The sequence below is a fragment of the Diceros bicornis genome, chromosome 1 (genome assembly GCF_020826845.1).
Source record: "Diceros bicornis minor isolate mBicDic1 chromosome 1, mDicBic1.mat.cur, whole genome shotgun sequence".
NCBI classification, from domain to species: Eukaryota; Metazoa; Chordata; class Mammalia; order Perissodactyla; family Rhinocerotidae; genus Diceros; species Diceros bicornis.
The window spans coordinates 87666798-87680716 of NC_080740.1; the positions used below are offsets into that span (position 1 = coordinate 87666798).

The 13919-nt window shown below is 36.5% G+C and overlaps 1 protein-coding gene across 3 annotated transcripts in view; it reads left to right on the plus strand.

Moving 5' to 3' along the window:
* CPEB4 (cytoplasmic polyadenylation element binding protein 4) overlaps positions 1–13706 on the plus strand; it is a 62706-nt gene extending 49000 nt beyond the window's left edge. For all 3 annotated transcript variants that reach the window (XM_058546214.1, XM_058546220.1, XM_058546224.1), the window contains 5 exons: positions 2813–2902; positions 3255–3373; positions 5334–5448; positions 6608–6789; positions 9295–13706. In XM_058546214.1, coding sequence (XP_058402197.1) covers positions 2813–2902; positions 3255–3373; positions 5334–5448; positions 6608–6789; positions 9295–9522 — 734 coding nt within the window. In that variant the 3' untranslated portion in view covers positions 9523–13706. The remainder of the gene's footprint in view (positions 1–2812; positions 2903–3254; positions 3374–5333; positions 5449–6607; positions 6790–9294) is intronic.
* The last annotated feature ends 213 nt before the right edge of the window (positions 13707–13919 follow it).

A 13919-nucleotide genomic window follows, 5' to 3' on the forward strand; every position in this document is an offset into this window, starting at 1 on the left:
CCCTGGTTGCTGTGCTCATTTTTAATTTTCTTATAGTAGAGCTGGAAGGGCTCCTGCCTGCACATCAGACAAGCTGGGAGTTTTTTCCTTTCCTGATGAAGGTTATAATTCTATTCCCACCATTCCTAGGAAAAATTGTTGGTAAACCAGTACAACTTCTAGGTTACACTGACATCATTCACCTATTTAAAAATCTCACATGAACGAAATGGCACTGTAGGAAGAGGTATCATAGCAGAACAGACTGTCCTGTTTCACAGTCTGGAGGAGACAAAAACAGTTCTACCAGACTGGAATTTGAACATATTCCCCATCTCACTTTTCTGTTGCTCTGTTCTGCACTACTCCCAGATCTTACCTACACATGCTTACTTACTCTTTGCAGAAGTTCCTTGGAAATTTATTTTCCCATAGTCTACTCATTAGTTGTCCAAATAGATAACACAGCATAACTAGTATCATTTAAATTATTAGTAAAATATGATCAGGTCTTCCCTGCCCATCTCATGTGCCCTTCCTTTTCCTTCCTCACGACGCTCAGAGATACTGGTGTCCAAGGAAGTGGATTGTCGAGTGGGGAGAGGGTGCCAAGTGGAGGGAGTGTGTGTAGGTGTGTATGTGGAGAGAGCCTGCTCAGAGGCCTCAGCAGCAGTGTGCGTGATGTCCAATAAATTAGGGCAACAAGGTCTGGGGTGCAGAGGTGGAAGGTAGAGGAGGCTACCAGGGTAGCTGCAGGATTGGTTACATTGAACAAGTAAGTAAATACAGACAGTCCCTGACTTATGATGGTTCGACTTACAATTTTTTCGACTTTACAATGGTGCGAAAGTGATATGCATTCAGTAGAAACCGTACTTCAAATTTTGAATTTTGATCTTTTCCGGGGCTAGCAATATGCGGTGCAATCCTCTCTTGTGATGCTGGGCAGCGGCAGCTTGCACAGCTCCCAGTCAGCCGCACAATCACGAGAGTAAACAATCGATACACTTACACCCGTCTGTACCCACACACCCATTCTGTTTGTCACTGTCAGTACCATATTCAATAAATTACGTGAGATAGTCAACACTGTATTATAAAATAGGCTTTGTGTTAGATGATTTTGCCCAACTGCAGGCTAACGTAAGAGTTCTGAGCACATTTAAGATGGGCTAGGCTAAGCTATGATGTTCAGTAGGTGAGGTGTACTAAATGCATTTTCGACTTACAGTAGTTTCAACTTACAATGGGTTTATTGGGACGTAACCCCATTGTTAGTCAAGGAAGATCTGTATATTGAGGATAATGGGAGCTACGTGTTTCACAGTGAGAGGAGAATTTAGGAACATGGAAAGGGGGATGGCTAGAAAAAACCATGAAATGTTGGACTGGACTTGGAAGTGTCAATATGATCTTACTTTGATAAACACACACACAGATGTAGAAATAGTTGTGTGTATATTCGTGTATTTCCTAGCTTTGTTCAGTGAGAAGACTTAGAAATAATAAATGTCCACTGGCAATGAGCATGTGGATTACCCAAGTCTTAGTTCTAAGTATCTTTTGTCACTGAAAGGAAATAGGACTTCTTGGAAAAAAAAAATGACTGACTCTAGGGCTAGCAGAGAAAGAACCAGATGAAAGCCTGGAGTATCTTCTTGGGTCAGAAAGTATGGAAGCACTTTAAGAATGATGGGGATAGGTCCGAAGGGCATGGGACATCCCATTGGCCAAATCAGCGACAATTTTGGGGATAAATTTATCAAAATAAATAAGGAGAGATTCAGATTACAACTTATTGAGTGAAATAGGTCTATACTGATATAAATGAATAAATACATGACTAAATAAAGAGGGGAAAAGGGAAAACTCTTCCTTATTGTGTGATACTAACTAGTAAATGTAGAAGGAATGATGGAAATGGGTAATCACCATTTGGCAACTATCATTGTGGTAGTTGATATAGGCAGGAGTCTTCAACGGATGCCAAGGCTGATGAGGGAACAGGATATTGATGGATAACACAATATCCCCCCACAAAATACTAATCAAATACAAAGGGAAAAATGGTTTCTTTTTGATAGAGAAACCAGGCAGATGCCAGCTTGACCAGGTGGTCTAAATTAACATGCCAGTGGTAGGACAGGATGACATGGCATATGATGGCAGTATTTCTGTTTAGAATGCATAGAATGAGTCTGATCATGAGGAAACAGAGTACAGACTGAGACTGAGAGTCATCCTGCAGAATGAATGGCCTGTCAAGGATGTAAAAGATGGGAAAGAATGAGTAGCTGTTCCAAAGTGAAGAAGACTGATGCCCTAGGGACGTGACAACTAAATGCAGCATTTGTTCTAAATAGGATTCTGGATCAGAAAGGGAAAAAGAAACTGTTGGGATCGTTTGAAATTTGGATGGAGTCTGTGAATTGAGTGGTAATATTGTATCAGTGTTGATTACCTGATTGGGAGGGTTCTGTAGTGGCATATAAGGAAGTGACCTTGCCTTGAGCAGGTATCAACAGTTTTGTTTTGCGGTTACAGAGTGTCATGTCAGAAAAAGACAGATAGATAGATAGATAGATTGACTGACTGATTGATTGATTGATTTATGCATACATACAGTTAGAAGGAAGGAAGGGGAAGAGAGAAGGAAGAGGGGGAAGGCAAATGTGCAAAATATTATCAGTTGGGAAATCTAGATGATGGGGATACAGGGAAAGTTCTTTGTACTGTGGTTGTAAATAGTAGATTTGAAACTGGTTTTTTTTTAAACTACTTCCAAAAAATAATCATAAAAATATTAATCTACTCTTTTGCTGTTATTCATTAGATGAGATCACGGCTAGTTTTCGTCGCTTTGGCCCTCTGATTGTGGATTGGCCTCATAAAGCGGAGAGCAAATCCTATTTTCCTCCTAAAGGTAATTCTCAAGATTCAATATACATGTATAATTTGTCCTTATATTGTTTAGTGTTTAGCCTTTTCATAAATTACCTTCATTGTAAAATTTTCCATAGTTAAACTTATCTTTTCCAAAAAGCATCTTTAAAATTTCTACCTAATGTATACTTTCAATTCAAATACTCTAAAAAATGTTTCAAGATATAAAACTGAACTTAATGTTGATATTATCGGACTTTGGGTAGGAATATTAAGTTTTCATTTTTTTTAATTCCTTTTCCCTTCCTTAGTTTTAGTTTATGCTTCCTTTTTCTTGAAGAATTACAAAAAAAATTTAGGAAAACATGTAAGTCTTTTTTGCTCTTTATCAGGCTATGCATTCCTGCTATTTCAAGATGAAAGCTCTGTTCAGGCTCTCATTGATGCATGTATTGAAGAAGATGGAAAACTCTACCTGTGTGTATCAAGTCCCACTATCAAAGATAAGCCAGTAAGTGTAGTCGAGCATGAAAATAGCTTCTTATTTTTGCCTCCATTCTCTGCTCTATTTGAAAAACCCACAGGCATCTTGGTGTGTCTGTTAATTGACACATTTGTAAGTAGAACTGAAGTAAAGTTTTGTTGTTGTCAAGCTTCTAACATTGACATATTCTGTATACTTGTGCACATTATTTTGATATTGAATTTTTAGTTAATTAAAATATTGGTAAATCTTTACTCTTAGAAGACTTTACTTGATAATGCATTTGATAAAGATGAAGTAGCTGAATTTCCTCTGAATAATATAACTCAAATCCCAAATATATGAATGTCTTTTTTTTTTTTTTTTTGAGGAAGATCATCCCTGAGCTAACATCCATGCCAATCCTCCTCTTTTTGCTGAGGAAGACCGGCCCTGAGCTAACATATATTGCCAATCCTCCTCCTTTTTTTTTCCCCCCTTTCTCTCCCCAAAGCCACAGTAGATAGTTGTTATGTCATAGTTGCACATCCTTCTAGTTGCTGTATGTGGGACGCCGCCTCAGCATGGCCGGACAAGCGGTGCGTCAGTGCGCATGTGGGATCCGAACCTGGGCTGCCAGTAGCGGAGCGCACGCACTTAACCGCTAAGCCACGGAACCAGCCCCTATGAATGTCCTTCTGTCTCCTCCCTCTGTTTGATCAAAATTTTACCCAATTCTATCCGTTAGAATAGAACCAATTTGCCCTTCTATCCTGTACATTGCATATTGTTTTTTCTTTTTGAAAAAGTTTTTCTTTATCATAAAATTTAGTCTTTAGGAATAGGAGCAACTGGCCTGTTTTGACAAATCTGGCAGATCAACAATTTATTGTCACTCAGCCAGCACCTAGTGATGGGGTACAGTGCAGAATAGAGTTGTCAGTGGGCTCAGCTCAAGCAGTAATTTGTGGAGCTCCTCTTGGTGTCTTGGGGTTGTCCCAGAGTTCCTGTGACCTAGACTCTTTCTACTTGACTTGTTTGTGTTCCCTGCCAGTCCTCGTAGGTATTTGAATTTGGGATCTCTGACCTTAAGGCTTTGTTGATGTACGTATTGGGAATACCCTACTCTCAACGCATAACCTTCAGTGTGCGCATTTGTAACAATTAATAAATGCAGACAATTAAAATGAGGTGCATGATTCTTGGTTGACTGACCTAATAGATACACTGAAGTGTTTTATCATAAAAAAAAGTTGACTGCAAATATCATTAACATTTTTATTTTGAAATAATGCAGCAGACTTATTAGTATCAGGAGTAGTTTGCATTTCCTGGACATAGGATTGGGCACACAATCCTAGTTTACTTAGCACTATGTACTAATCAGCATCAGATACCATGCTAAATTTAAATTACTTGGATATTGGGGGATTGGGTGGGATACAGGCCCAAGTAAGCTGAAAAACAGCTAATTAACTTATAAATAATTAAGGACAATGTTAGTGATTTGGCTTATAATAGGCAATTAAGTTGAACTTTCGTCTTGGTTTAGTTTACTCTTAAAAATAAAATGAAGGGGCCGGCCCGGTGGCGCAAGCGGTTAAGTGCGCGCACTCCGCTGCGGCGGCCCGGGGTTCGCTGGTTCGGATCCCGGGCGCGCACCGACGCACTGCTTGGTAAGCCATGCTGTGGCGGCGTCCCATATAAAGTGGAGGAAGATAGGCACAGATGTTAGCCCAGGGCCGTCTTCCTCAGCAAAAAAAAAAAAAGAGGAGGATTGGCGGATGTTAGCTCAGGGCTGATCTCCTCACAAAAAAAAAATAAATAAATAAAATGAAGAGTTGAGATATGCTATTTTTAATTTTTTTCTAGTTTTACAGTTTTATTGATTTGTAATAGTGTAGATTATTGCTTTTAAAAATAAAATACTCTTTAATAATTTTAAACTTCTTTTCCCCATAAATTGTCTGCATTGAGAATGAGACATTTCGGTTTGCATACTTTCTAGGTACAGATTCGGCCTTGGAATCTCAGTGACAGTGACTTTGTGATGGATGGTTCACAGCCTCTTGACCCACGAAAAACTATATTTGTTGGTGGTGTTCCTCGACCATTACGAGCTGGTACGATTAAACAAACAAACAAAAACCCCTCTTTATCCTTTAGCATAAGAAATATAAAGATTTTTCAGGATAAATTCTCCGTAAGCATTTGAGTTAATGTCTAAGAGTGAGAGTTCTAGAAGCAAAGTGTGTGGGTTTGAATTCATGTATTCTGCTCCCAGTTAATAGCTGAGTAACCTTGGACAACTTACTTAATCTCTCTAATTTTCAATTTCCTCATCTGTCAAATGGAGCAATAAGTATCTACTTTATATCGAGTTGCTTTGAGGATTAAATGAGATAACCAATGCAAAGTGCATAGTGTGGTGTCTTACAATGCTAATGGTCGTCGCTCTCCTCATCATCTGAAAACAATCTCTTCAAGAATAGATTATGTATTGAGATATTCAGTGTTTGTTTCCATGTCCTCATTTGCTCAACAGCTATTTACTGAGCTCTGAAATATAATAGGGTTCTCAGCAGTGCATCTGCTTTTAGAGCAGTACTTACAGAAAAAATACATCCCCAACTTCAAGTAATTTGAGGTTTAATAGTATAAGTGAGATAAAGAACATAAAATGAACAAGAATGCAGTTTCAAAATTGTAACATTTCGTAGAGAAGAAGATACATTCATTATTTCAAGTTTTTATATCAAAAATTGGCAAATAGCTAGACTGTGGGGAAAGGTGACAAGGTTTTGATGGAGATAAGCTAGAAGGACCCCCCAAACCAAGAGTCTACCAATCAGTTTTCTAGTGTTCAAATGATTCTCTGTGTGAAGCAATACGTTGTTGACTGGTAAATATATGGCAGTAACGTGGTACAGAGCAGACAGACCCAGGTGCCAAGCCCAGTGCTATCACTTATCCATTTGTGACCTTGGACAGATTGAGCGTCCTCTCTGTGCCTCAGTTTCCTCAGGAAATGACTACTACTTCATAGGGCTATTGTGAAGATTAAAAGAGAACATATGTAAAACACCCAGCAGAGCCCCTGCTCTTAGTTAAAAGATTAAAGATGAACATGGTGCACAACTGGTTGTAATAACAAGTTTGATTTTAATAATTATTATGATGTTGTGAGCTCAGAGTTTAGGTGAACTGCTTTTGATGAAGCCTTTGGTGAGGCAAATGGATTTTCCCAATTTCAACTACCCGCTTTGATCCTTTCTTATTCAGTGGAGCTTGCGATGATAATGGATCGGCTGTATGGAGGGGTGTGCTATGCTGGGATTGATACCGACCCTGAGCTGAAATACCCAAAAGGAGCTGGGCGAGTCGCATTCTCTAATCAACAGAGTTACATAGCTGCTATCAGTGCCCGCTTTGTTCAGCTGCAGCATGGAGAGATAGATAAACGGGTAAGTCCTAGACTGCATTCTGGAAAGTTCTAGAAATGGCCCTCTAAATGTGCCATTACCAAGATTGGACTGGGGGAATTTTATATGACAATAAGTTGACAGCAGACAATTAGGCCTATAGGACCAATTAGATGTATGCTCCATAATACATCTAAGAATTTCCTCTGAATTTCTTTGATCTCTTAGTTTTTTGAATAGCCTAACCAGAACACTGTAATCAATTTACTTGAGTCAATTTCATCTTTCCTACGCTATCACCTCCATCCATCCATTTATTAAGTTAGTCAGTCATTCAATAAATATTTACCAAATCCTTTGTACTATATTATACTGAGTATACAAACATGAATGCCCTTGAGATCTCTTGACTTTTTTTTTTTTTTCAATACTGGGACATCATGAATACCTCCACAAGCCCTATTTTCCAATGTACTGTGTTACAAATGATTGAATAAATTCACTTCTTGGACTGCGTGTCTTAGAAATATTTCATTGTAACAGATTAAGTAGAAGAAATCACAGTCTTTCCATTTCTAGTCTATTCTACCACCTGAAATTTGGTAGTAATTATTTAGCATTATTTTCAGCACTTTTTAAATATCTCTTTGTTTGGGTTTATCCTCTGAATCAAAGGCTGGAGAAAACCCCAAAGATAGCTCTTTCCTTTGTTTTCTAACGTATTGTATTTGAAATTGTATGTTCCATTATATGTCTTATTTCTTTGTATTCATAGATTTATTTCTTATCTTTGTGTTTCATGCATTCAACAAATGTTTTAGTGCCCAGGACAAGAAGTCCTGTCCTCAAAAGTTTAGTTCTGGTAGATAGAACTCTGTCTTACACCAATACTGCTCAAAGTGTAGCCTGTGAACCGACTGCCAGTCGGCAAAGAGTTTGTTACTGGTTTGTGGTGAGATAGGAATTTACACCAGAATGTGAATCAAATACATTAGTAAGCACAGTGTTTGACTCAGCTGACATTTTTTTCTTCATAGAAAGACCTTCTTGATGAAAGAAGCAATGCGTTGATTTATATTCTGGTGTCAGTTCCTTATGTCATGGCAGACTCGCACTTGTATTAGGACTGACTTAGATATCCCTACACTCTGAGGCACTGTGCTTAAAAAAGTTGTGATTGATGGATTGCACTGAGCTGTTCCCAATTCAAGATGTAGAAACTATCAAGTCAATACCTAGTGGTTTACACTGAGTGCTAATGTTTCATATCACGTATATTCTATTTCAGAAGCAGTATAACATTTAAGATCATAGTGGCATCATACTATACTGTGACTATATTAATGAGAAAGGTGTAGATTTTATTATAAACATGGAGGAAGGGGGCAAGATTACAGGGGGAAGTTGCAGTGTACGTTAACATGCCTACTTATTTTTTCTTCACACTAAAAAATATGTACATTTGAGTAAACAGTCTCTCCTGCCTCACTGCTTCATTCCAACATAAGTTTCAGAGTTGTAAGGTTAGTCATTAGAAATTCAGACTTAATTTGTATTCCTGTATGATCAAATTCTTTGACCAGTGTTCTTGCCACTCTGTAGATGTTATGAATGGCCTCAGGGCCAGAGGCCTAGTGCTCTCGTTATATCTGCTCTTTCTGCCTTCCATGTCACTCTTCTTTTGTTCACAGCTAACCTTTGTCAGGATTCCTTGTCAGAACTGGATGGCACCAGTGTAGTGATAGGCTGGTGTAAGGGATTTCAACCATGAGTCTCTCCACGACTAAAAATAACCAACTCTTTCTCACTGGTGAATTAATAGCCAGGTGATTTTTAATGCTCAAGAGGCTCAAATGACAGGTTGGCCTATTGAACACTGGAACAGGCCCAGTTTTATAAATTCACATTTTAGGCTGAAGTAAACCATTCTTACTGACTGACAAAGAACAAAGCAGGGCTTTAGCTTGTGAGTACCATGGCTGCGTCTCGTTTTCCCGGTGTTCTAGGTTTGTGATTATAACCCAAGGTGTGTTCACTGTGAATAGAAACCGTGACCCAGGCTTTACTACAGCTTTGAAGCTTGTGGTGCAGGTGTCAGGCATCTTCTCTCCGATTTGAATATTGAAGTGCTACTTTGTGGAACTGGAAAGCTCGTAGTTGATTTTGCTTAATTTATAATTCTGCATATGCAGAAATCCAGATCCTCTAATTAAAATGATGGTTTGTGTCTATGAAAACTCTCCTGTCTATTTAATCTCATACTGTTCTAGTCTAAACAGTTGGTTTCATTTTATTATTTCTGATGGAATCCTTTTTTCTTTTGAAAAATTTATTTAATAGGACAAAAATGTAAAATGATGGTTATAAAAACCTTACCAGATTCTTAAAAGATGGAGTATCTTAATTTCAGTAAAAGAATTATCGACACTTCCTTTTGGGCACCTTGGCATAGATTCCTTCCGACGGTGGCTGGAAATGTACACACACCATAGGAGTTGCTTGGTCCAGTCACTGAAAAATGTAAACTACTTTTATTTTTGATTGCAGGTGGAAGTTAAGCCATATGTCCTGGATGATCAGCTGTGTGATGAATGTCAGGGGGCCCGTTGTGGAGGAAAATTTGCTCCATTTTTCTGTGCTAATGTTACCTGTCTGCAGTATTACTGTGAATATTGCTGGGCTGCTATTCATTCTCGTGCTGGCAGGGAATTCCACAAGCCCCTGGTGAAGGAAGGCGGTGACCGTCCTCGACATATTTCATTCCGCTGGAACTAAAGGATAACTACAGTGCTCATTTTCAGGCCTCAGAATAAGTGCACTCTTCTGTTAATTCTGACCCCTTCCTCAACCTCTTCACGCTGGCATGTCCTTTTGTAGCAGTCTGTTAACTTAACAATAGTATAATGAAAAGAATGACCTATAATATAGGTGTTTTGTAGATTCTTGTGTCACTGAAAACAATGTGTATGAACTCCTTTTTCATATTGCCATCATGTTGCATGGAAGTTTTATTCTCTTGTTTTGCTGGAGACCAAGAGGATCCAAACTTCCTGCAACATTTTCTTAGAGGAGAGAGAGAAATATTAAAAGAGAAATGAAACAATAGAGTATTTTGGGTTTTTAATTAAATTATTGTTAATGATATAAGATATAAGACTACTTTTATTCAAATAACCATGCAACAATAACACTATCAGTCTATCCTGACACAGTTTCTCCCCCAGGGAAGTGCTTTGGCCTTTTCCTTTTTTTTTCTTTCATCTTTTTTGCCTCTCTCTTTTTTTCATCCCCTTTTTATTCTTTCAACAGCAGTGGAGGAAGTTAACAATTATTAACGAGAAAGAGCATGTTAAAGCAAACACAAATGCATGAGCAAGATTGAAGCAGCATTATAACTAATCTTAAGGGTTTAGAGGCTGAATATCATTTCATATGCCTCCGAGTTACTACCACATCAGAAAAAGAATAGTAAAATAGGCAGAGCTAGGTTTATTTTCTTTTAAACACTTTTTAAAATTTAGAATGTAAAAATTGGGTAAATTTAGTACTGAGGGGAGTGCACTTATTTATTTTTAAACTTACTTGTCTGGTCACAGCCCCAGGAAACCTACCAAAGCTAGAATTAATGACAACTGGTGGGAAAACTAGCATTTCCTCTCCTGAAGAACAAAGGTATAAATTTTATTTTTGATGTTATATATAAACTCTATATCCTAATTTACTAACACTCATTAGGTGTCAGCCTTTGCTCTCCATTTTGACGTTAAAAAAAACAAACCAGGTCTAGAGATACCTCAAGGATATCATTTTTGATTTTGTGTTATAGCACACTTGTAGCCAAAACTGGAAGACAAAACCAACATACAAATTGGCTGCTAATTGGCTTGCTTTTAGATTTAAAAGTTACTTTGGGTATCCTGTAATTTAGTTGTAACATAGAAAATGAAAAAAAAAGTTAAGTAGTTGCAAAGTGTTTTGCACTGTTGAACTAAGTAACTGTGTAAATCTGTGCAAAGGTGCGTATGTTTATCTTACTCTTCCTATAAAATAAAATAACATTACAGTTTCAGAACTTAGCATGGGACATAGTCAGTGTTTGAAGTGCCAACTTCATCAAGTAATGCATGCTTTATTATAAATAAAATTCTAGCTTTGAAAGGCGTTATTATATGTTGAACAGTATGCTTCAGGGGTAAATTTAAAATAGTCTCTTGAAGCCCTGGTCATGGAAGTAACTTTTATTTTAATTGACATTCTCTTATTAAATGCCCTATCCACCATTAAAAGGATTATTATCAGTCTGCAAAACTAAAGAAAAAATCTAATGGCAATCTTGCTAGTTGTGCTACCTAATAGTACCATCTTGGATCCTTCAAAACCAAAGACTTGCCCCAGCACTAGGGTGGAACCACCTGGCTCATGACCCCTACTGACTATCTTTAGGAAAAGCAGTCCTTTATTTTTAATACAGGCTTTGACGAACTATATACCTGTTAAGTTCCAAAGGTCAAAATGGAGGCATTTGCTGTTGAATAGTCAAACATAGAAAGGGAGCTGCTTTTGAGGAATTCCCTGCAAGTATTGAAAGCAGTCATGCGATTGGAGGGTGCTCTTGTGTAGCTGGTCAGGGACTTTTTTTTCTTTTCTCCTGAACTACATAATTCTAATTGGAATATTCATTTGCCTCTTTTTATTCTTTTCAGTGCTTGTAGGTGGCTTGGGGTGTGCTATTGTGCTGTTCCTACTCAGTAAACAGGTGTGATGAGTTAACAAGAAATAACACTGTTTGAGAACTAGCTTTGAAGAATAATTTTTCCCTTTGTACATGACCTGCTGAATTTCGGTACAGTGTTTTTGTAGCTAACTTATTTTGTCATGCACATAATGTATATTTGTTATGCACTACTTTTGTATATCTTGTTTTTCCAACAGTGAACATTTTTAGGCACACTTTTCACTGACGGGATATCTCTTTATGCAATACCTCAATTTTTCATATTGCAAAGAGTAGCTTTTTGTACTTTTATTACTGAGAGATCTTCATATACTTCATTTTTTAATATAAATAATTTTAATAAATTTTATTTTCTTATATTCTGCTTTTTATACATTTCAGTGCTCTGCATACATTTTAAATTATGAATGTTGTGCACTGGCAATGCTATTTTAGAGTCTGCAGAGAAGAGAAAGCATGTTGCTTAAACATCCTTCCCCAGCACCAGCTATTGGTGTACCTATAATTTAAGAAATAGTCTATGTAAAGTCACAATTAATGAAAAAAATTCGCATGAAAATGACAGATAACACTGTAGTTCCTAAAAAAAAAAAAAAAAAACTAACTGCATAAGCATAGGGTAGAAATTTAAAATAACAAAATTGTCTACAGCTTCTTACTCAGTTTTTAAAATTATTCATAACGCAGACATTTTTGGTGAATGTTTAGCCATTTTTAATATTAATAAATTGATGTTAAGTGTTTGATTCAGAGATGTCTGCTCTTTTAAATTATATATAAAGAAAAAAAAATAGCCTGCCATGGGACAGGTGTGTAATGTTAGTATGCATGACTAATGTAAGAAATTGTTATTCTACTAATATTTACTTGTGATTGTGTGACAAGCGTGTTTACAGATTATTTGGTTACACTTCAATTTACAGGGCATAAACAATTATTATCTAGTACTCTGAACTTTATTGATTACATGTCCTTCAGATTACATGGGATTGTAGTTGGGAGTTACCATGTAACTCAAAACGTAATTAACATGTAACTAGTTTACAGATTTTAGGGTATCACTTCAATTTACCAAGCATGTAGTTCTAGCGCACTAGCATGGCATCAGCCATGTACTTACAATGTAGTTACAGAGTAATTACATGGTTATTTTTGCAATGTAAAATAAAGTGTTTCTGATTATTTTCTATGTAAAGGAACCCTTTTCCTTCCCCCTCGGGTCCCCCCGCTTTGGTATAATATATATACTTCTCCATACACAGACCTCTGCAGAATGCAAAATAAAACTTGCAGTGAATGAATTTAGCATTTTATGAGAGTGCTGTTGGAAAGACTTGATAATGCACCCCTTTTGTTTTGAAGAGTTGAATCTTCTGTTAAAAGGTGATTTAAAACTTGAATGTGATGAATTGTGGCAAGTTAACTTCAAGTTATGTGCAATACTTATTTCAAACTTTTGAAAGATCTTTGCAGTGTAATTCTTTGTTTTTAATTGCAGACATTTAAAAATGTCATTTTCTACTGTTAAGAGTAATCCTCTTTCTTGCTGGTGTTTCTAAAGAAAAGAATCAGAAATCAATCTTTCTACTAATGTAAATTTGAGATTATTTTTAAAAATGGAATAAAAGAGGTTTTGGTCATTTGCTTTATTTTATTATCTTATTTTAAAGCTACTGTGATTGATAGCATTGTAAGAATTGGGACAATATTGTATTCAACTGTTTTATTTTTTATATTTTTAAAATTTAAAGTATAATTAGTTTTTATAATTTTCATCAGATTTTTGTTATATTTTTTGGAAGTGAAACTTTTAGCAAGTGGGTGTCTAGTTTTTACTAATCCCTAATGTGTTTTTTTTTTTCCAGTGTATTGCTCATATTATCAGAAGGAAAAGTTATTTAAGTATGTCAGTTAATTGTACTACTTGGCTGAATTTCCATATAGTTTTTACTGTGTATGGGGAGGTTGTAGTATTTATTATAGCATTTTAAATAAGGGTAATTCATTTTTTATTAAAGTCATTTTCACGTTAAGTTCCTATTTTTGTATGTTCTACTCTTAAGTTATATAACACAGTTCCTTTTTTAAAAGAGTTCATTTGTTGAAGTGCTAGTGGAAAATTAATGTTATTAAATAGTTTGCAAATGACTATTTATACCAGTATGCATATAATTTTTAAATATTTGTAATGTGAGATGTTGAATGAATAAAACTTTTAACTCAGCTTTCTTTTAATATACTTATTTATTTTCAACATAAGTAGATTATGCTTCCATGGTTGGGAATATAACATTTAAAAAATGTTAGGAATATTCTCTTGGGCCAAGGCAGAACAAACCGATATGAGAAGATGTCTAGTCATGTGAGTCCTAGTGGCAAGTGAGCATTGCTCACGTAAGGCCACAGATATTGGTGTGTTGTGTCTTTGGCCTGCACT